Raw genomic sequence first — 23,351 nt, 5'->3', positions numbered from 1 at the left:
TGTCTGTATTCTTTCTTTTTTTGTGTGCTGCAAAATGGCAAAAAAGCATTTCACTTCATTACACCTCGGTGTATGTGAATGTGACCAATAAAATATCTTTGATACCTTTGATACCATTTGAAGTAGGGTGCAAAGCCACTAAAGACAGCGAGTCGTGACCTCTCCCTCCTCCATCTTGCAGAGACTGAGCCACACCCACATTTCCGGGTTTTATAACCCCTCCCCTCCACCCCCACCGGAAAAGGTGTGGCTTTCATGGAGTGATTCACAGGAGAGAGATTCTCAACATTTTATATAAAACTAATAACACTTTTATTTTTCATTGATGGGAAGAATTCTCTGCATCTGCTCAGCGGAGGGGGACTGAGTTAGATGGCCAAAAATCACAGCCGTAAGTGGTAGCGTTTTATCTAAAATCAATATAAAGTGCAAACAGGAAGTAAGTGCATTTACAGTAGTGCCTTTTAACTTCAAGCCAAAGCACCCAAGCCACCATTTGCAGTAAGTAGTGCATTTCAACATCATGCCATAATTTGCAGTAAGTGGTGCCTTTCAACTTCAAGCCAATGCACCCAAACCACTATTTGCAGTAAGTAGTGTCTTTCAACTTCAAAGCTCCCAAGCCACCATTTGCAGTAAGTGGCGCCTTTCAACTTCAAGCCAATGCACCCACGCCCCCATTTGCAGTAAGTAATGCATTTTAACTTCAAGCCATTGCACCCAAGCCACAATCTGCAGTAAGAAGTGCCTTTCAACTTCAAGCCACACCCAAGCCATCATTTGCAGTAAGTAGTGCCTTTCAACTTCAAGCCAAAGCAACCAAGCCACCATTTGCAGTAAGCAGTGCCTTTCAACCTCATGCCACCATTTGCAGTAAGTGGTGTCTTTCAACTTCAAGCCACACCCAAGCTACCATTTGCAGTAAGTGGTGTATTTCAACTTCAAGCCACACCCAAGCTACCATTTGCAGTAAGTAGTGCCTTTCAACTTCAAGCCACACCCAAGCTACCATTTGCAGTAAGTGGTGTATTTCAACTTCAAGCCACACCCAAGCTACCATTTGCAGTAAGTAGTGCCTTTCAACTTCAAGCCAAAGCAACCAAGCCACCATTTGCAGTAATAGTGCCTTTCAACTTCAAGCCGAAGCTCCCAAGCCATCATTTGCAGTAAGTAGTGCTTTCAACTTGAAGCCACACCCAAGCCACCATTTGCAGTAATAGTGCCTTTCAACTTCAAGCCGAAGCTCTCAAGCCATCATTTGCAGTAAGTAGTGCTTTTCAACTTCAAGCCACGCCCAAGCCACCATTAGCAGTAAGAGGTGCCTTTCAACTTCAAGTCAAAGCTCCCAAGCCACCATTTGCAGTAAGTAGTGCCTTTCAACATCATGCCATCATTTGCAGTGCCTTTCAACTTAATGCCAAAGCACCCAAGCTACAATTTGCAGTAAGTAATGCATTTCAACTTAATGCCAAAGCACCCAAGCCACCATATGCAGTAAGTAGTGCCTTTCAACTTAATGCCAAATCACCCAAGCCACCATTTGCAGTAAGTAGTGCCTTTCAACTTCAAACCACAATTTGCAGTAAGTAGTGCCTTTCAACTTCAAGCCAATGCACCCATGCCCCCATTTGCAGTAATGTATTTTAACTTCAAGCCATTGCACCCAAGCCACCATTTGCAGTAAGTAGTGCCTTTCAACTTCAAGCCACACCCGCCACCATTAGCAGTAAGAGGTGCCTTTCAACTTCAAGTCAAAGCTCCCAAGCCACCATTTGCAGTAAGTAGTGCCTTTCAACTTCATGCCATCATTTGCAGTGCCTTTCAACTTAATGCCAAAGCACCCAAGCTACAATTTGCAGTAAGTAATGCCTTTCAACTTAATGCCAAAGCACCCAAGCCACCATTTGCAGTAAGTAGTGCCTTTCAACTTAATGCCACACCCAAGCCACCATTTGCAGTAAGTAGTGCCTTTCAACTTCAAGCCACACCCAAGTCACCATTAGCAGTAAGAGGTGCCTTTCAACTTCATGACAAAGCTCCCAAGCCACCATTTGCAGTAAGTAGTGCCTTTCAACTTCATGCCACCATTTGCAGTAAGTGGTGTCTTTCAACTTCAAGCCACACCCAAGCCATCATTTGCAGTAAGTAGTGCCTTTCAACTTCAAGCCACACCCAAGCCACCATTAGCAGTAAGAGGTGCCTTTCAACTTCAAGTCAAAGCTCCCAAGCCACCATTTGCAGTAAGTAGTGCCTTTCAACTTCATTGCATCATTTGCAGTGCCTTTCAACTTAATGCCAAAGCACCCAAGCTACAATTTGCAGTAAGTAATGCCTTTCAACTTAATGCCAAAGCACCCAAGCCACCATTTGCAGTAAGTAGTGCCTTTCAACTTAATGCCACACCCAAGCCACCATTTGCAGTAAGTAGTGCCTTTCAACTTCATGCCACCATTTGCAGTAAGTGGTGTCTTTCAACTTCAAGCCACACCCAAGCCATCATTTGCAGTAAGTAGTGCCTTTCAACTTCAAGCCACACCCAAGCCACCATTAGCAGTAAGAGGTGCCTTTCAACTTCATGTCAAAGCTCCCAAGCCACCATTTGCAGTAAGTAGTGCCTTTCAACTTCATGCCATCATTTGCAGTGCCTTTCAACTTAATGCCAAAGCACCCAAGCTACAATTTGCAGTAAGTAATGCCTTTCAACTTAATGCCAAAGCACCCAAGCCACCATATGCAGTAAGTAGTGCCTTTCAACTTAATGCCAAAGCACCCAAGCCACAATTTGCAGTAAGTAGTGCCTTTCAACTTCAAGCCAATACACCACGCCCCCATTTGCAGTAAGTAATGTATTTTAACTTCAAGCCATTGCACCCAAGCCACCATTTGCAGTAAGTAGTGCCTTTCAACTTCATGCCACCATTTGCAGTGCCTTTCAACTTAATGCCAAAGCACCCAAGCTACAATTTGCAGTAAGTAATGCCTTTCAACAATGCCAAAGCGCCAAAGCCACCATTTGCAGTAAGTAGTGCCTTTCAACTTAATGCCACACCCAAGCCACCATTTTCAGTAAGTAGTGCCTTTCAACTTCATACCACCATTTGCAGTAAGTGGTGTCTTTCAACTTCAAGCCACACCCAAGCCATCATTTGCAGTAAGTAGTGCCTTTCAACTTCAAGCCACACCCAAGCCACCATTAGCAGTAAGAGGTGCCTTTCAACTTCAAGTCAAAGCTCCCAATCCACCATTTGCAGTAAGTAGTGCCTTTCAACTTCATGCCATAATTTGCAGTGCCTTTCAACTTAATGCCAAAGCACCCAAGCTACAATTTGCAGTAAGTAATGCCTTTCAACTTAATGCCAAAGCACCCGCCACCATTTGCAGTAAGTAGTGCCTTTCAACTTAATGCCAAAGCACCCAAGCCACCATTTGCAGTAAGTAGTGCCTTTCAACTTCAAACCACAATTTGCAGTAAGTAGTGCCTTTCAACTTCAAGCCAATGCACCCACGCCCCCATTTGCAGTAAGTAATGAATTTTAACTTCAAGCCATTGCACCGAAGACACCATTTGCAGTAAGTAGTGCCTTTCAACTTCAAGCCACCATTTGCAGTAATAGTCCTTTCAACTTTAAGCCACCATTTGCAGTAAGTGGTGTCTTTCAACTTCAAGCCACCATTTGCAGTAAGTGGTGTCTTTCAACTTCAAACCACACCCAAGCCACCATTTGCAGTAAGTAGTGCCTTTCAACTTCAAGCCAAAGCAACCAATCCACCATTTGCTGTAATAGTGCCTTTCAACTTCAAGCCAAAGCAACCAAGCCACCATTTGCAGTAATAGTGCCTTTCAACTTCAAGCCAAAGCTCCCAAGCCACCATTTGCAGTAAGTAGTGCCTTTCAACTTCATGCCACCATTTGCAGTAAGTAGTGCCTTTCAATTTCATGACACACCCAAGCCAAGCCAACCAGGGAGGGAGGGGGGGGGGGGCTTTCTGGAGCGCTAGTATGAACCATTTTAGAACCAATAGACATTTTTTTTGCAAGCTTTAGAACCAATAGACTTATTTGCAAGCTTTAGAACCAATAGACTTTTTTTGCAAGCTTTAGAACCAATAGAGACACATTCTGCAAGCTTTAGAACCAATAGACATTTTTGCAAGCTTTAGAACCAATAGACACTTTTTTTGCAAGCTTTAGAACCAATAGACACTTGTTTTGCAAGCTTTAGAACCAATAGAGACACATTTTGCAACCTTTAGAACCAATAGAGACACATTTTGCAAGCTTTGGAACCAATAGACATGTTTTGCAAGCTTTAGAACCAATAGACATTTTTCTGCAAGCTTTAGAACCAATAGACATTTTTTTGCAAGCTTTAGAACCAATAGACTTTTTTTGCAAGCTTTAGAACCAATAGACATTTTTTTGCAAGCTTTAGAACCAATAGACATTTTTTTGCAAGCTTTAGAACCAATAGACATTTTTTGCAAGCTTTAGAACCAATAGACATTTTTTTGCAAGCTTTAGAACCAATAGACATTTTTTTTGCAAGCTTTAGAACCAATAGACATTTTTTGCAAGCTTTAGAACCAATAGACATTTTTTTGCAAGTTTTAGAACCAATAGACACATTCTGCAAGCATTTTAGAACCACTAAGGGCACTTACATTTAGTAGACATGTGTTCAGTGTTATTCACAGCTCAGAGAAACGTGACCCTCTGCCTTCCTCTAGCTTGCAGACACTGATTGAGGCACACCACTTCCTGGTTTTATAGTCCCTCCCCCCTGCCGCCAGCGGGGGCAGCAGAGAGAATGGGGAATTTTGTAAAAAAACATTAATATCTCTGTCATTTTTAATCGACGGGAAAAATCCTCGGCACACATGTGGCGGAGGGGGGCTCTGAGCAAGGTGGCCAAAAATGACGGCCGTAGGTGGCGGCGTTCTCTCGGAAATCACAGCACAGATCGCCAAAACCGGTCAAGAACAGAGTTTTAGTAATATAGATATATAGATAGATAGATATTTATGGAATGAACGGCAAGGCTCATAGGTTGGGCACTTATTAAAGTCAAAGAGGCTGGTGTTGGCACAAGAGCCCAGAATTGGAGGATTTCACCAGTCTCTGAATGGAAGAAATTACAGAGAAGGGGAGGTGTATGGGAATGTAGGGATTTGAAGGGATGTCAGTGAAGCCCAGTGAGATCAGGGGGTGGTGGGTAGTAGGATGATGCAGAGATGGGTAACAGAGCTTCGGTTATCCTGACGCTTATGAAGATGGGAGAAGAGAGAGTATTAGGAATAGCTTATCCTTGAAGGAAACAAAGACGTGGATAAGGTTCAAGTCAATATGGGCCAAATGTGGGCAAATGGGACTAGCTTCGATAGGGCATCTTGGTCAACATGGACGAGTTGGGCCAAAGGGTCTATTTCCGTGCTGTATGACTATGACTAGGGCAAAACATTAAGATTCCATGTCAATTCCCAAATGTCAGGTGATCAATGTAGATGTTTGGGAGCACAGTAGTGTAAGGGAAGAGATCATATGATGCAACCTTCAGGAACATGTCCATTCAGATTTTGGTTTGGTTTTGCTTGGTTTAGTTTAGTTTGGTTTAGTTTAGTTTAGATTAATTTAGTTTAGTTTAGTTTAGTTCAGTTTAGCATATTGTCACATGTACCAAGGTACAGTGAGAAACCTTTTTGTTGCGTGCTGTCCAGTCAACAGAAAGACTACACATGCTTACAATCAAGCTGACCACAGTGTACAGATACAGGATAAAGGGAATAATATTTAGTGCAAGATAACATTCAGTAAAGACAGATTAAAGATATTCCGAGGGTCTCCAATGAGGTAGACGGTATCACTCTCTATTTGTTGGTAGGGTGGTGATAGGATGGTTCAGTTACCTGATAACAGCTGGGAAGAAACTGTCCCTGAATCTGGAGATATGCGTTTTCACACTTCTGTACCTCTTGCCTGATGGGAGAGGGGAGAAGAAGGGTGAGATCCTTCCTTGATTATGCTGGTGGCCTTGCCAAGGCAGAGTGTGGTGTTGATGGAGTCAATGGAAGGGATTTTGGTTTGTGTGATGGTCTGGGCTGCATCCGCAATTCTCTGCAATTCCTTGCAGTCTTGGATGGAGCTGTTGCAAGAGTTGGCAGTCTTCAGTGCCTCTGGTAATGACTGTACAGGCTGATAACCACCCAGATTTCTAACCACTCAAGGGCCATTGAATTCAAAGATACAATCGACAGATTGAGCTTCCCTCCCATTTATTGAATTTTAATTCCATGTAGGGGATCATTTCTCTGAACAAAACTTGCCTAGGCAACATTTGCTCACAAGTTTAAACTTGCAGAGAATAGTGGGTGTGTGTAAAATAAGCAAGATTTTGTTACAAAAGTACGTGCATGAATGATATCCTTGAAAAGATGCCCAAAACTGAAGGTGGTTTGCGAATGAACCATGTTCAGAAGTGATCAGAAAAGATAAACTCAGACTTTCTACCCCCTGGAGTTTTTTCTGTGTTTCTAAAATATATGTTTTTTTTAATTGATCAAGAGATATAACATGGAAGCAGGTCTTCAGCTCACCGAGTCCACGTTGACCATTGATCAGCCCTTCACACTAGTTCTATGTTATCTCACTTTCACATCCACTCCACTAGGGGCAATTTACAGAAGCCAATTAACCAACAAGCCCTGTGCATCTTTGAGATGTTGGAAGGAATGGGGTACGGATTGGGGATGATCATCCATGATCACATTGAATGGCGGTGCTGGCTCGTGGGGCCAAATGGCCTACTCCTGCACCTATTGCCTATTGTCTATCAGAAACTGGAGCACCCGGAGGAAACCCATGCGGGCACAGGGAAATGTGCAAACTCCACACAGCCAGCACCCAAGGTCAGAAACGAACCTGGACCTCTAGCACGGTGAGGCAGCAGCCCCTACAATCTGCCCAGTTGCAGAAAACCTTTCCAGCAGAACTCCAAAAGGCATTTGGACAGGTACCCTGAGAGAACGGGTTCAGAGGCATATGGGCCAAACACGAATAAATGTGACTAGCTCGAGAGGCATCTTGGTTGGCTTGGACAAGTTGGGCTGAAGGGTTTTTTCTGTGCTCTAGGAGTCTAAATAACTGCAGGTATGTATAGAACTCATGACATTCTCCCTTCTTCAGGTGTTCAAACTGATCTGACCGATCAACATAAAAACAGTTGGAAATTCTTAATTGGTAGCCAGTTTGCGAATTAAGTCAGATCTTGGTTTAGGCCATATTTGATGATGTTTGAGAGAGAATGAGGATGGGGTGGGGGGTGGTGAAGGGGCGGTGGGGGGGGTGGTGAAGGGGCGGTGGGGGGGGGAGGAGGCTGGGAGGCTCAGTGAGCGAGGGAGCTTCACATTGAGAAAGTGATAGAGCCAGGCATGATTTCATTTTTTCCGTCTGGCTTCTCATTATGTTCATATATCATTTGAATTACGCCATTTGGCCGATCGTGTCAATCATGGCTGATCTATTTTTCCCTCTCTACCCCATTCTCCTGCCTTCTCCCGCCTGCTCCTTTGGCACCCTTACTATTCAAGAACCTGCGAATTAAAAATACCCAATGACTTGGCTTCCACAGCCGTCTGTGGCAATGAATTCCACAGATTCATCACCCACTGGCTAAATAAATTCCTCCTCATTTCTTTTCTAAAGGTATGTCCTTTTATTCTGAGTCTGTGCCCTCTGGTCCTAGACCCTCCCACCAGAGGAAACATGATCTCCACATCCACTCAATCCAGACCTTTCACTAATCGGTGAGTTTCAATTAGCTTCCCCTCATTCTGCTAAACTCCAGCGGGTGCAGGCCACAGTGCTATCAAAGGCTCATAAGACGATAACCCAATCATTCCCGGGGTCATCATCATAACCCTAGTCTGGACCAAAGCCAGCACATCCTTCCTCAGATATGGGGCCAAAACTGCTCACAACACTCCAAATGTGGTCTGACCAGCGCCTTATATATTAAAGCCTCAGCATTACACCCTTGCTTTTATATTCTGGTCCTCTCGAAATTAATATTAATATTCTCCAACAGTTGTTGCCAGATCCTGTCTGGCAACAACAGTATCATAAGTTAATGAGGATTTGAGCTGTGGAAGTTGGGGCTGTGACTTCTCTAACCCTAAGGGATATGAAAAGTTGGGCACATTGGAAAAGATGGAGCAATGCATAGGGGTAGTTGAGAGCACAGGGCTATTTTAGCATGTTACCATAAAATGTACCTTGATCTATAAATACATGGCCATGCACTGCAGTGATAGAATAGCATCACGGTTGAGTTACTGGGGGAGTAATCAATTTTAGTTTATAGATACAGTGCGGAAACAGGCCCTTCGGCCCACCGAGTCCGTGCCGACCAGCGATCATCCCAGCACTATCCTACACACTAGGGACAACTTTTAATATTTTTGCTAGAGCCAATTAACTTCCAAACCTGTACATCTATGGAGTATGGGTGGAAACCAGAACACCCAGAGAAATCCACGTGGCCACAGGAAGAATGTACGAACTCTATACAGACAGCACCCGTAGTCAGGATCGAACCCCGGTCTCTGGCGCTGTTAAGGCAGCAGCTCTACTGCTGCACCACTTTGCTGCCCATTTAATTAATTAAGACAGAGACACAAGGAAACACAGATGCTGGAATCTTGAGCAAAGCACAAAGTGCTAGAGGAACTCAGCAGGTCAGGCAGTATCTGATGAGGAAACATACTGGCGACCTTTCAGTTTGGGACCCTTCTTCAGACTGATCAATTCACCCCTGTGTAATCAATTGACACTGGATATTGATTAAGAAGAGACAAGTTTATCTACTGCTGTGGCAACCGTGGACTAAAACAAAATGGAATTTAAAAGAACATTGTTAATGATAATGTTGATTGTAAGTCTAAAGAATTGTAATAAAACTTGCGTCAGGGAATAAAAGGGACAGATAAAAGGAACTGCAGATGCTGGAATCCTGTGTAGAACAGAAAGTGCTGGTGTAAGTCAGCGGGTCAAGCACATGCCAGGAGAACGTGGACACTTGCGTCTGAAGAAGGATCGTGATACAAAACGTTATCTAACCATGTCCTCTGGTGATGCAACAGTTCAATGGTGCTTTTATTGTCACATGGGCAAATTGGCACTGTGAGGCAGTGGCTCTACCACTTGCTCTATTGTGCTGCCCATAACTTTGTCTCCATGTTCCTACTAATGCTGCCATATGTTGTTTACTTGTAAGAAAAGACACCTAAATTATAGCTTTCCAACCAGACTAAGCTTGATATAATAATGTCTGTAGCAACCGCTTACCCATTCATTTAACTTATGCTAAATCTATTTTAGAGTTACCATGTCATACAGCACAGAAAGAGGCCCTTTGCACACTCTCAATCCATGCTGACTAGATTTTAAAACAGTGTCTGTCCCATTTGTCTTTGGTTGACATATCCCTCGAAGCATTCCTTATCTTTTGGGCAGCACAGTGGCGTAGCTGGTAGACCTGCTGCCTCACAGCGCCAGAGACCCAGGTTCAATCCTGACCTTGGGTGCTGTCCGTGTGAAGTTTGCACGTTTTCTCTGTGACCATGTGGGTTTCCGCTGCATGCTCTGGTTTCCTCCCACATCCCTAAGACGTATGGGTTTGTAGGTAAATTGGCCCCCTCTGTAAATTGCCCCTAGTGTGTAGGGAGTGGATGCAAAAGTGGGATAAAATAGAACTAGTGTGAACGGGTGATCGATAGTCAGCAAGGACTTGGTGGGCTCAAAATGTATCTTTAAGATTTATCTTCCAAGATGGATGCAAAATGCTGGAGTAACTCAGTGGGACAGGCCCTTCTCAGCCCGAAACATCACCCGTTCCTTCTATCTAGAGATGTTGCCCGGCCCGCTGAGTTACTCCAGCATTTTATGTCTATCTTCGGTGTAAATCATCATCTGCACTGCCTTCCTATACAGATCTTCCAAGATGTATGTTTAACTAAACTATCTATGTACCTGTCTAAATGTCTTAATTGTTGCCATTACACCTGCTTCTACAGCAGCACACAGAAGAAATCCCTCTCACCTTGAATTTATGCCCTCTAGTTCTGCACTTTTCTACCCAAGGAAAATGCCTCCTGGCATCTAAGGATATAGGCCAAATGTAGGTAGGTGGGACTAGTGTAGATGGGGTACCTTGGAAAGCATTCACAATTGGTTGGAATCCTATTCACAACTGCATTAAATGCTTACAAGACAGCATCACTTGTTTGAGATTGAACCCGGGTCTCTGGCGCTGTGAGGTAGCAGCTCTTCCTGACCTGTATTAATGCAACTCTTTCTTTTCATTAACTAGGTCACCTGATAGGGGCCTTTTTCAGTGAATGTTTTAGACTGCTCTGATTAATTTACCTTTAATTAGCAATGCTAAAGTGCATCTTTGAAATAGATATTTTAAACCCTCCCTGCTTTGTGGGGGGATCGTATAGAAACTTACAAAATTCTTAAGGGGTTGGACAGGCTAGATGCAGGAAGATTGTTCCCGATGTTGGGGAAGTCCAGAACAAGGGGTCACAGTTTAAGGATAAGGGGGAAATCTTTTAGGACCGAGATGAGAAAAACATTTTTCACACAGAGAGTGATGAATCTCTGGAATTCTCTGCCACAGAAGGTAGTTGAGGCCAGTTCATTGGCTATATTTAAGAGGGAGTTAGATGTGGCCCTTGTGGCTAAAGGTATCAGGGGGTATGGGGAGAAGGCAGGTACAGGATGCTGAGTTGGATGATCAGCCATGATCATATTGAATGGCGGTGCAGGCTCGAAGGGCCGAATGGCCTACTCCTGCACCTATTTTCTATGTTTCTATGTTTCTATGTTTGTGGATTTCCTTAGCTGGCAGTTGCTTTGTGCACAGACCTTGGAGATCGGGCTTGTTCAGTTGACAACTTATCTTTTGGCAGCCTCTCTCGGTCCTTAATCAATGTCTAGACATGCAAAATGTTGAACTGAAATCCGACATGGGAAGCACATGCCTGAGATCAACTACTGTGTTCGCAACTTCAACGTCTTCTCGATCAAACTGCTGCTGGTGTTCTGCTTTGCTCTTTGCTCGATCTGTCTTTTAGTGGACGTTCCAATTTGCCCTGTTAAATGAGTGACCTCCAATTTATTGACACAAGGAACTGCAGGTGATGAAATCTTGAATAAAACTAAACTGCTGGAAGAACTGAACGGGTCAGGCAGCATCTGTGGAGGGAATGGACAGGCAAAGTTTTGGGTCGGGACCCTTTTTCAGACTGATTGTAGTAAGAGGCAGAAAGCTGGAAGAGAGGTGGGGGCAGGACCAAGCCAGGCAGGGTATTATTATTATTTTATAACCATCTTAACTGGGGTCAAGGAAAGAGCGTTCACGTTGCGGCCCTGTTTTCACCAATCTTTCCACCACCACGCACAAGAAGCACAAGACAGACACCATTGTATGCAGATGCCGTGGTGTGTTCAGCTCTGGCTGAACAACAGAAGAAGAAGAAGAAGAAGAAGAAGAAGAAGAAGAAGAAGAAGAAGAAGAAGAAGAAGAAGAAGAAGAAGAAGAAGAAGAAGAAGAAGAAGAAGAAGAAGAAGAAGAAGAAGAAGAAGATGATGATCTTAACTATCCATACTCAACTTCATTCCTACTATTGGGAAGAAGGTACACTAGTCTGGAAAACGTGACCACCAGGATGAAAAATAGTAGAAACAAGGAACTGCGCGTGCTCGTTAATACAAACGATAGACACAAGTGCTGGAGGAACCCAGCAGACCAGACAGCATCCTGGAGAACAGGGAGAGGTGATGTTTCGGATCGGGAACATTCTTCAGGACTTAGGTATTCTTCAAGAATAGCTTCTTCCCAACCATCAGGTTTTGGAGCACTACACAACACTAACCTCTACTCTAAACTTCTATGGAATGTCTTTGATTTCACTCAGGACAGTTTTTTCTTTGCTCTAGTTTTCTGATTATTTATCTTTTTTTTTGTTTATTACATACAGTATCATCTATGTGTATTGTGTTTACAGGCCTATTAAGCTACTGATGCGATAATTTCATTGTTGTTGTCAGTACATACAGTAGAGTCACAGAGTCTTACAGCATGGAAACAGGGCATTCGCCCACAACTTGACCACACCGGTCAACATGTCCCATCTATACTAGACCCACCTGCCATCATTTGGCCCATATCTCTCTAAACCTGTCCTATGCAAGTACCTGCCTAAATGTTTCTTAAACGTCGCGATAGTACTTGTATAAACTACCTCCTCTGGCAGCATGTTCTACACCGACCACCACCCTTTGTGTAAAAAAGTTACCCCTCAGGTTCCGATTAAATCTTTTCCCCCCCCTCACCTAAACCTATGTCCTCTGGTTCTTGATTTCCCTACTCTGGGCAAGGGACTCTGTGCATTTACCCAATCTATTCCTCTCATGATGTGTACACCTCTATAAGATCACCCCACATCCTCCTGTGCTCCAAAGAATAGAGTCCTTGCCTGCTCAACCGGTCCTTGAGTCTTGGCAACATCGCAACTTCGCAAAAGTTTTTAAGAAGGAACTGCAGATGCTGGAAAATCGAAGGTACACAAAAATGCTGGAGAAACTCAGCGGGTGCAGCAGCATCTATGGAGTGAAGGAAATAGGCAACATTTTGGGCTGAAACCCGGGCCCGAAACGCTGCCTATTTCCTTCGCTCCATAGATGCTGCTGCACCCGCTGAGTTTCTCCAGCATTTTTGTGTATCCTCGCAAAAGTTGCCAGGTGTGAAATTTAAACACTTCTGATTATTGATGCCATTAATGTGGCATTGTATTATCAAATAAAACAAGCTACAGTGGAGAACTATTAGGATTGATGACCAAAAACCTTGATTAAAGGGATAGAAGAAATCCCTTTAAGCCATGCATGGCCTGTCCCATTTTAGATCTGTCCCATGTAGGTTCTGACCTACGGAGTATGCAGCTGAGACTGGTGAAGTTTCAAGGGCAGGTGGGTGGTTTGATTGGTTTATTGTATGCTCCTTCCATTTTATCTGCTCCCAGATATGACCACACATGAAAACAACTGGAATTTAAGCTGGATAGGGGGCAGAGAAGATTTACGAGGATGTTGCCAGGACTTGAGAGTCTGAGCTCTGGAGAGAGCTTGAGCAGGCTAGGACTGTATTCCTTGGAGCGCAGGAGGACGAGGGATGATCATATAGAGGTGTACAAAATCATGAGAGGAATAGATTGGATAAATGCACAAGAGTTTCTTGCCCACAGAAGGGGAATCGAGAACCAGAGGACATAGGTTTAAGGTGAGAGGGGAAAGATTTAATAGGAACGTGAGGCGTAACCTTTTTTACACAAAGGGTGGTGGGTGTGTGGCATGAACTGTTGGAGGAGGTAGTTGAAGCAAGTATTACCGCAATGTTTAAGAAACATTTAGATGGGTACATGGATAGGACAGGGCCCGACATTCTGGCAGGCAGGTTTGCTAGGGCTACACGTGTGGGTTTAAACTAAATAGTGGTGGGGAGGGATTGACAAATTGGGAGTATAACGATCGAGTTGAAGGGGAAGTGACTACAGGAAAAATTACAAAAGATTCTCGAATTAATGGGAAGGAAAGCTCGAGGTGACAACAGAGTAAGGTCAGGGCCAATTGCGAGCGGTACGAGGGGGGAAGTGAATACGGAGGTCAAAGAGCTGTATATGAATACGCAAAGTTTAAGAAATAAAGTGGACGAGCTTGAGGCTCAGTTAGAAATTGACAAGTATGATGTTGTGGGAATTACAGAGACATGGCTGCAAGAGGGCCAGGGCTGGGAACTGAATATTCAAGGGTATACCTCCTATCGAAAAGACAGACAGGTAGGCAGAGAGGGTGGGGTAGCTCTGTTGGTGAGGAATGAAATTCAGTCCCTTGCAAGGGGTGACATTGAAACAGGAGATGTGGAGTCAGTATGGATAGAATTAAGGAAGTGTAAGGGTAAAAAGACCCTAATGGGACTAATCCACAGGCCCCCAAATAGTAGCCTGGACATAGGGAGCAAGTTGAATCAGGAGTTAAAATTGGCATGTAGCAAAAGTAATGCTGTGGTTGTTATGGGAAATTTCAACATGCAGGTAGACTGGGAAAATCAGGTTGGTACTGGACCCCAAGAAAGGGACTTTGTAGAGTACCTTCGTGATGGATTCTTAGAACATCTTGTATTGAAGCCTACCAGGGTGAATGCAATTCTGGATTTAGTGTTATGTAATACAGTGGATTTGATAAAGGACCTCGAGGTTTATGAGCCATTAGGAGGTAGTGACCTTAACATGGTCAGGTTTAATCTACAATTGGAGAGGGAGAAGGGTAGATCGGAGGTGTCAGTGTTACAGTTGAATAAAGGGGACTATGGAGCCATGAGGGAGGAGCTGGCCAAAGTTGACTGGAAAGATACACTAGCAGGGATGACAGTGGAACAAAAATGGCAGGTATTTCTAGGAATAATACAGAAGGTGCAGGATCAGTTCATTCCTAGGAAGAAGAAAGATTCCAAGTGGATTGTGGGGCGACCATGGCTGACAAGGGATGTCAGAGACAGTATAAAAATTAAAGCGAAGAAGTACAACGTAGCAAAGATGAGCGGGAAGCAAGAGGATTGGGTAATGTTTAAAGAACAACAGAAGATAACTAAAAAGACAATATGGGGAGAAAAGATAGAATACGAAGGTAAGCTAGCCAAGAATATAAAGGAGGATAGTAAAAGGTTCTTTATGTATGTGAAGAGGAAAAAAATAGTTAAGAGCAAAGTTGGACCCTTGAAGACCAAATAAGGTGAATTTATCATGGGGAACAAGGAAATGGCAGATGAGTTGAACAGGTACTTTGGATCTGCCTTCACTGAGGAGGACACAAAGAATCTTCCTGATATAGTAGTGGCCAGAGGATCTGGGGTGATGGAGGAACTGAAGGAAATCCACATTAGGTAGGAAATGGTGTTGGATAGACTGATGGGGCTGAAGGCTGATTAATCCCCAGGGCCTGATGGTCTGCATCCTAGGGTACTTAAGGAAGTGGCTCTAGAAATCATGGATGCATTGGTGATAATTTTCCAATGTGGATTGGAGGGTAGCTAATGTTATCCCACTTTTCAAGAAAGGCAGAAGAGAGAAAACGGAATTATAGACCAGTTAGCCTGACATCGGTGGTGGGGAAGTTGCTGGAGTCAATTATAAAAGAAGAAATAGCTGCACATTTGGATAGCAGTAACAGGATCGGTCTGAGTCAGCCTGGATTTAAGAAGGGGAAATCATGCTTGACTAATCTTCTGGTATTTTTTGAAGATGTAACTAGGAAAATGGACAAAGGAGAGCCAGAGGATGTAGTGTACCTGGACTTTCAGAAAGCATTTGATATGTTCCCACATAAGAGATTAGTGGACAAAATTAGGGCACATGGAATTGGGGGGTAGAGTGCTGACATGGATAGAAAATTGGTTGGCAGACAGGAAACAAAGAGTAGGAATTAACGGGTCCCTTTCAGAATGGCAGGCAGTGACTAGTGGGGTACCGCAAGGCTCGGTGCTGGGACCGCAACTATTTACAATATACATCAATGATTTGGATGAAGGGATTCAAAGTAACATTAGCAAATTTGCAGATGACACAAAGCTGGGTGGCAGTGTGAACTGTGAGGAGGATGCTATGAGAATGCAGGGTCACTTGTACAGGTTGGGGGAGTGGGCAGATGCATGGCAGATGAAGTTTAATGCGGATAAATGTGAGGTTATCCACTTTGGTAGCAAAAACAGGAAGGCAGATTACTATCTAAATGGCGTCAAGTTGGGAAAAGGGGAAGTACAATGGGATCTGGGGGTCCTTGTTCATCAGTCGATGAAAGTAAGCATGCAGGTACAGCAGGCAGTGAAGAAAGCGAATGGCATGTTGGCCTTTATAACAAGAGGAGTCGAATATAGGAGCAAAGAGGTCCTTCTGCAGTTGTACAGTGAGACCACACCTGGAGTATTGTGTGCAGTTTTGGTCCCCTAATTTGAGGAAGGACATTCTTGCTATTGAGGGAGTGCAGCGTAGGTTTACAAGGTTAATTTCCGGGATGTTGGGACTATCATATGCTGAGAGAATGGAGCGGCTGGGCTTGTACACTCTGGAGTTTAGAAGGATGAGAGGGAATCTCTTTGAAACATATAAGATTGTTAAGGGTAGCACGCAACAAAAAGCTTTTCACTGTTTTTACTGTACCTTGGTACACATGACAATAATAAACTAAACTAAACTAAACATTGTAATCCATCAGAAGGTACACAAAATTGCTGGGGAAACTCAGCGGGTGCAGCAGCATCTATGGAGCGAAGGAAATAGGCGACGTTTCGGGCCGAAACCCTCCATCATCCTGGCTTTGACTCTGAAATGCTTTGTACTTGTAATTGTTGCTTTACCATGAGATGGCACCAGATGGCACTAATTCTCTTACATTCCCCCTTTTGGGTAAAAGAACAGGAAATTAATTCTTAATGTACTGCAAAACTTTTATCCTTCAAACATCACAGAAACAGATGGTTTGTTCTTTTTCGTGCTACTTCTTTTAAAAACTGCGTAAACTGGCTACTGCATTTTTTACATAACAGCAGAGACTGCAGAAGCTATGTGCAAAGATCAATTTCACTGTGCCTTGGTAAGTATGACAAGAAAGTACCACTGAACCATTTGCGATGCATTTGATTCAATGGGGTGGAATTTCTTTAGCCAGAGGATGGTGAGTCTGTGGAATTTGTTGCCACAGTCGGCTGTGGAGCTAAAGTCATTAATAGGTTCTTGATTAAAAAGGACATCAAAGGTGACATGGAGATGGCAGCAGAATAGGGTTGAGAGAGAAAGATAGATCAACCATGATTGAATGGTGGAGTGGACTCAATGGGCTGAATGGCCTAATTCTGCTCCCCTGTCTTCGGGCCTTATGTACAGCAGCTTGACTGTCTAGAGTATATTCATCTCCATTCCGCATGGTGGGAATGTGGAATGACCTGCAAGAGGTAGAGGCAGGTATAATTGCAACATTTAAAAGACATTTGGACAGGTTCTATCGTGTTGCCACTATCTTGGAACTATGCACCTTCACTTTCTGTACTACAACACTCTCTGAGTCTGAAGAAGCTGAAACGTCACCCATCCTTTTTCTCCAGAAATGCTGCCTGACCCGCTGAGTTACTCCAGCACTTTATTTCTACAGTGTAAGTTTTGCCCTGCTTTGTCTTACCAGAATTACTTCTTAAATGTGATGAAGCTTTAGCTATCATTGCACACCATATATGTTCCAGACCCTAATTTCTCAAAACGTTTCATTGTGATCCATTTCTAATCCTTCTGCCAAATATCATAAATTGATGCCCCTTAGTTATTGATTTCTTGTTGAGCTAAATAAAAGTATTTTCCCCCATCTTGACTTAGTCATAATCATACAGCGCAGGCCCTTTGGCCCATCTCTCCAACCTACCAAGATGCCCTTCTAAGCCACTTCTGCACTTTTGGTCTATTTCCTTCTAAACCACTCCTAACGAGATACCATATTCTGATAATTTGATTGTACATATTTCGCTTACATTAATTAGGCATCCTATTTCTGCTATGTTCAGAGGTCTGTACAAGCGCAGGAGGCTGTGGAGTGAACTTATAGAGGCATATAAAATCATGAGAGACATAGGTAATCTTTTACCCAGGGTAGGGGAATCAAGAACTGGAGGATATGTTCAAGGTGAGATGGGAAAGATTTAGTGGGAACCTGAGGGGAGCTTTTTCACACAGAGGGTGGTGGGCAAAGATACTAGAGGAGCTCCTCTGGTATCTTTGGTGGTGGGTACATGGAACGAGTTGCCAGAGGGGGTTTTTGAGGCAGATACTGGAGCTACATTTAAATGACATTTGGATATATACATGGATAGGACATAGTGGGATATTGGCCAAACATGGACAGCTGGCACTCGAGTAGATGGGGCATCAGGGTTGGCATGGATGAGATGGGCTGAGGGGGCTGTTTCCATGCTGTATGAATATGACTCCAAAATGGCAATGGACAAGTTTAAAAAAAAAATCAAAATTAAACTTTATTTGGAATCAAAAATATGTACAAAACAAGAACTGTGCAAAAATTCTTCTGACATTCTCAGCGGTTATACATATATCTATAGCGTTGTATTTGGTAGTTAGTACAGAAATATCATTATACCCGGCAACTTGAGACATTTGAGAGACTTGTCCTTTCCTACATCAGGACTAGTGTGTCAAATCAAATGGATCCTTTACAGTTTGCATATCAGCCTAACATCAGTGTCGATGATGCCCTCATTTACATGCTGCAGAGGGTGTACACACATTTGGACACTACTGATGCATCTGTAAGGATTACTTTTTTTGACTTTTCAAGCGCCTTCAACACAATTCAGCCCCGACTGCTAGGGGAGAAGATGGAGAAGATGAAAGTGGATCCATCACTGGTACTGTGGTGTTTGGATTACCTTTCCCTCAGACCACAGTACGTGCGTCTACAGAACAGTGTCTCGGGCACCATCTTGAGCAGCACAGGGGCTCCACAAGGAACTGTGCTGGCTCCGTTCCTGTTTACCATCTACACAGCGGATCTCCAATGTAACACCAACAGCTGCTTTTTGCAGAAGTTTTCGGATGATACAGCTGTTGTCGGCCTCATTAAAGGGGGCAATGAGGAGGAATACAGAGACATAATAAGTAACTTTGTGGAGTGGAGCGCACACAATAACCTCCATCTTAACACCAAAAAAACAAAGGAGATAGTTGTGGACTTCAGGAGGGGGAGGAGGAGGACTCAAGCAACGCCGATCACCATTAAGGGCACTGAGGTGGAGGTGGTCGCTAATCACAGGTACCTTGGGGTGCAGCTTGACAGTGAGCTGAACTGGAAGTGTCATATGGAGGCGGTGTACAGGAAGGGACAAAGCCGACTGTATTTTTTAAGGAGGCTGAGGTCATTTAATATCTGCCAACCCCTACTGTGCAGTGTCTACCATTCAGTGGTGGCCAGTGCTCTGTTTTTTGCTGTGGCCTTTTGGGGAGATGGCGCCCGTATAGCGGATAAAAACAGACTGGACAAGCTGATCAGGAAGGCCGGCTCAGTGGTCGGGGCTGAGCAACGAACGGTCCAGCAGGTGGCAGAGGCCAGAACTCTAAATAAACTAGGTTCTATAATGACAAACCCCACTCACCCACTCCATGCCCTGAAGGTGATCAAGAGCAGCATCTTCAGTCAGAGGCTGATTGCACCAATGTGCAAAACGGAGAGATATAGGAAGTCCTGTTTACCAGCTGCTATAAGACTTTATAATGCACATAAATAATTGCACTTTTTAAAAAATTAATTGTATTTTAACTTGTATTTTAACGTATTTTAACTTGTTAAGTATGGAAGCCATTTGAGGAAATGTGTGGTGTTATGTTTGTCTTGAAGCTGTCGTGGCACTGTAATTTCCTGAAAAGGATTATTAAAAGTATAATCTAATCTAATCTAACTTTGCCACTCATGTGGCCCCTTGGGGTGATATTCCTTCCCTCATTTGAGGGGTGTCCCCACCTCACCCTACTTCCCAATGTCCAGCAGCAGAAGGACCCTGGACTGTGGTCCTCCCCCATTGAGCCTTGGCATTGGCTGTACTGAGCTTCAGTGTGTCCCTCAGCCTGGAGCGGGCCAGTTGGCAACATCTTGCTCTGCTGGGAGAGCAACAAGAGCAGACCAAAGAGTGTCTTTCATCGAGTTGATGACCTTCCAGCAGCACCTCGAGCCATCCGTCTCAGATTGTGTCCATGGGAACAGTCCATAAATCAGAAGGTCCTCTGTTACAGCTGTTAGGGAGAAACCCTGACAGGGACCCTTGCAACTTTCTGTAGAGTCTCTTCACAAATCCACACTCTACGAAAATGTGGACAACTGTCTCTTCTCCATAGCAGCCATCCCGAGGGCAAAGTGTGCCAACAATAAGATTCCAACAGTGCAGGGAGGATTGACTGGGAGGGCCCCTCTCAGCAGGAGCCAAAGTGCTTGTTGGTGAGTGTTGCTTACGAGGCCTTTCACCAGACAATGCCACAGGATCCATCAAGTGCCTTTCTTGCAGCGCCTGCAGGATGTTCCGTGCTGAGCACTGCCTGATGGACTTGTGTTCAAAGGTATTGGTCCAGGGGAACCTTTCCACCAAGGACGGGGGGTCAGGCAATGGACAAGTAAGGCCAACTAGAGGCGAATGGATTGCAGGAGATGCATATCACGACTACCAATGTTCAGATTCACATGGTTATCTCTGTTTCTCTGTTGGTCTAGGCTGAGCTGACTGAGTTCATTGGGCTGAAGCACTACATGGAGGTGATGACGTTGCTCACGGTGGCGGAGATGGTGGGGCCCATGTCCGACGAAAATGTCACCGTGGTGGACACAACCTTTAACGGGGTTGCCGTCCGCGTCTTTGAGCCGACCCGTCGGAAGCCAGGACTGCGGCGGGCGGTCATTTATATGCACGGCGGTGGCTGGTGTTTGGGAAGTGCAAGTAAGCGGTAAATTAATTCTCCAATTAATGATAGAATATAGAGAATTGGTGCTGGAGTAGGCCATTTGGCCCTTCGAGCTAGTACCACAATTCAATATGATCATGGCTGATCATCCAAAATCAGTCCCCCATTCCTGCTTTTTCCCCATGTCCCTTAATTCCCTTAGCCCTAAGAGTTAAATCTAACTCTCTCTTGAAAGCATCCAGTGAATTGGCCTCCACCGCCTTCTGTGGCAAAGAATTCCAAAGATTCACAACTCTCTGGGTGAAAACGGTTTTCCTCATCTCAGTCCTAAATGGCCTACCCCTTATTCTTAAACTGTGACCCCTGGTTCTGGACTCCCCCAACATTGGGAACATTTTTCCTGCATCTACCCTGTCCAATGCTCTAAGAATCTTTAACGTTTTTATAAGATCACCTCTCATCCTTCTAAATTCCAGCGAATACAAACCCAAACGACCCATTCTTTCATCATAGGTCAGTCCCACCATCCTGGGAATTAACCTGGTGAACCTATGCACTCTCTCAATAGCAATAATGTCTTTCCTTAAATTAGGAGACCAAAATTGCACACAATACTCTAGGTGCGGTCTCACTGCAGTAGGATCTCCTTGCTCCTAAACTCAATTCCTCTCGAAATGAAGACCAACTTGCCATTGGCCTTCTTCACTGCCTGCTGTACTTCCATGCTTACTTTCAGTGACTGATGTACAAGTACACCTAGGTCTCCTAGCACCTCCCCTTCACCTAATCTGACACCATTCAGATAATATTCTGGCTTCCTGTTCTTCCCACCAAAGTGGATAACCTCACATTTGTCCACATTATACTGCATCTGCCATGCTTCTGCCCACTCGCTCTATCCAAGTCACCCTGCAGCCTCATAGCATCCTCCTCGCAGCTCACACTGCCACCCAGCTTTGTACCATTAACAAAGTTAGAGATGCTACATTTAATTCCTTCGTCTAAATCGTTAATATATATTGTAAGCAACTGGGATCCCAGCACTGAGCCTTGCGGCACTCTACTAGCCACTGCCTGCCATTCGGAAATGGACCCACTTATTCTTGCTCTTTGCTTCCTGTCTGCCAACCAGTTCTCTATCCATGTCAATACCCTCCCCCAATACCATGTGCTCCTATTTTGCATACGAATCTCTTGTGTGGGACCTTGACAAAGACTTTTTGAAAGTCCAGATACACCACATCCACTGGCTCTCCCTTATCCATTCTACTTGTTACATCCTCCAAAAATTCCAAAAGTTTAGTCATGCATGATTTCCCCTTCATAAATCCATGCTGACTTTGACCGGTCCTGTCACTGCTTACCAAATGCGCTGCTATAACATCTTTCATAATCGACTCCAGCATCTTCCCCACTACCGATGTAAGGCTAACTGGTCCATAATTCCCTGTTTTCTCTCTCCCTCCTTTCTTAAAAAGTGGGTTTACATTGGCTGCCCTCCAGTTCACAGGAACTGATCCAGTCAAGAGAACATTGGAAAATGATCATCAATTTATCCACGATTTCTAGGGCCACCTTGAGTACTCTGGGATGGAGACCATCAGGTCCGAGAGATTTATCTGCCTTCAAACCCAACAGTTTACCTAACACAATTTTCTGACTAATGTGGATTCCCTTCAGTTCCTCCCTCCCACTAGATTCTCGGTCCCCAAGTATTTCTGGGAGATTGTTTGTGCCTTCCTTAGTGAAGACAGAACTAAAGTACTTGTTTAACTGTTCTGTCATTTCCTTGTTTCCCATTATAAATTCACCTGTCTCTGACTGTACGGGACCTACATTCGTCTTCACTAATCTTTTCCTTTTTACATACCTATAGAAACTTTTAGTCAGTTTTTATATTCCACGCAGGCTTTCTTTCATGCTTTCCCCCCTAGCCAATTCCTATCTCAGACATTCAAAGTCTCCTTTCTTTAAGTTCAGGATCCTAGTCTCTGAATTAATCATGTCACTCTCCATCCTAATGCAGGATTCCACCATATTATGGTCACTGTTGCCCAAGGGGCCTTGCACAAGATCACTTACCAATCCTTTCTCATTACACCATACCCAGTCTAGGATGGCCTGCCCTCTAGTCAGTTCCTCTACATATTGGTTTAAAAACCCATCCCATATACATTCCAGGAAATCCTCCTCCTTAGCACTGTTACCAATTTGGTTGGTCCGATCTATATGTAGATTAAAGGTAGAAAAAAATGCTGGAGAAACTCAGCAGGTGAGGCAGCATCTATGGAGCGAAGGAAATAGGCAACGTTTTGGGTCAAGACCCTTCTTCAGACTGATGTGAGGGTGGTGGGGGCAGGAAGAAGAAAGGAAGAGACGGAGATAGTGGGCTTAGGGAGAGCTGGGAAGGGGAGGAGAAAGCAGGGACGACCTGAAATTAGAGGTTCATACCGCTGGGGTGTAAACTGCCCAAGCAAAATATGAGGTGCTGCTCCTCTAATTTACGGTGGGCCTCACTCTGGCCATGGAGGAGGCCCAGGACAGAAAGATCGGATTTGGAATGGAAGGGGTAGTTGAAGTGCTGAGCCATCGGGAGATCAGGTTGGTTAGTGCGAACCGAGCAGAGATGTTGGGCGAAGCGATCGTCAAGCCTACGCTTGGTCTCACCGATGTAGAGCAGCTGACACCTGGAGCAACGGATGCAATAGATGAGGTTGGAGGAGGTGCAGGTGAACCTCTGCTTCACCTGGAAAGACTGCTTGGGTCCTTGGATGGAGCCAAGGGGGGAGGTA

At 44.3% G+C, this 23,351-nt stretch overlaps 1 protein-coding gene across 2 annotated transcripts in view; it reads left to right on the top strand.

The window, feature by feature from the left end:
* The window catches only part of aadac (arylacetamide deacetylase), a 48,576-nt gene that overhangs the window by 16,582 nt on the left and 8,643 nt on the right, over positions 1-23,351 (top strand). For both annotated transcript variants that reach the window (XM_033031827.1, XM_033031828.1), the window contains exon 2: positions 20,372-20,594. In XM_033031827.1, the coding sequence (XP_032887718.1) occupies positions 20,372-20,594 (223 nt within the window). The remainder of the gene's footprint in view (positions 1-20,371; positions 20,595-23,351) is intronic.

The sequence above is a fragment of the Amblyraja radiata genome, chromosome 13, assembly GCF_010909765.2.
Source record: "Amblyraja radiata isolate CabotCenter1 chromosome 13, sAmbRad1.1.pri, whole genome shotgun sequence".
Taxonomy (NCBI): Eukaryota; Metazoa; Chordata; class Chondrichthyes; order Rajiformes; family Rajidae; genus Amblyraja; species Amblyraja radiata.
This window is presented reverse-complemented; position numbering and strand designations above follow the sequence as displayed.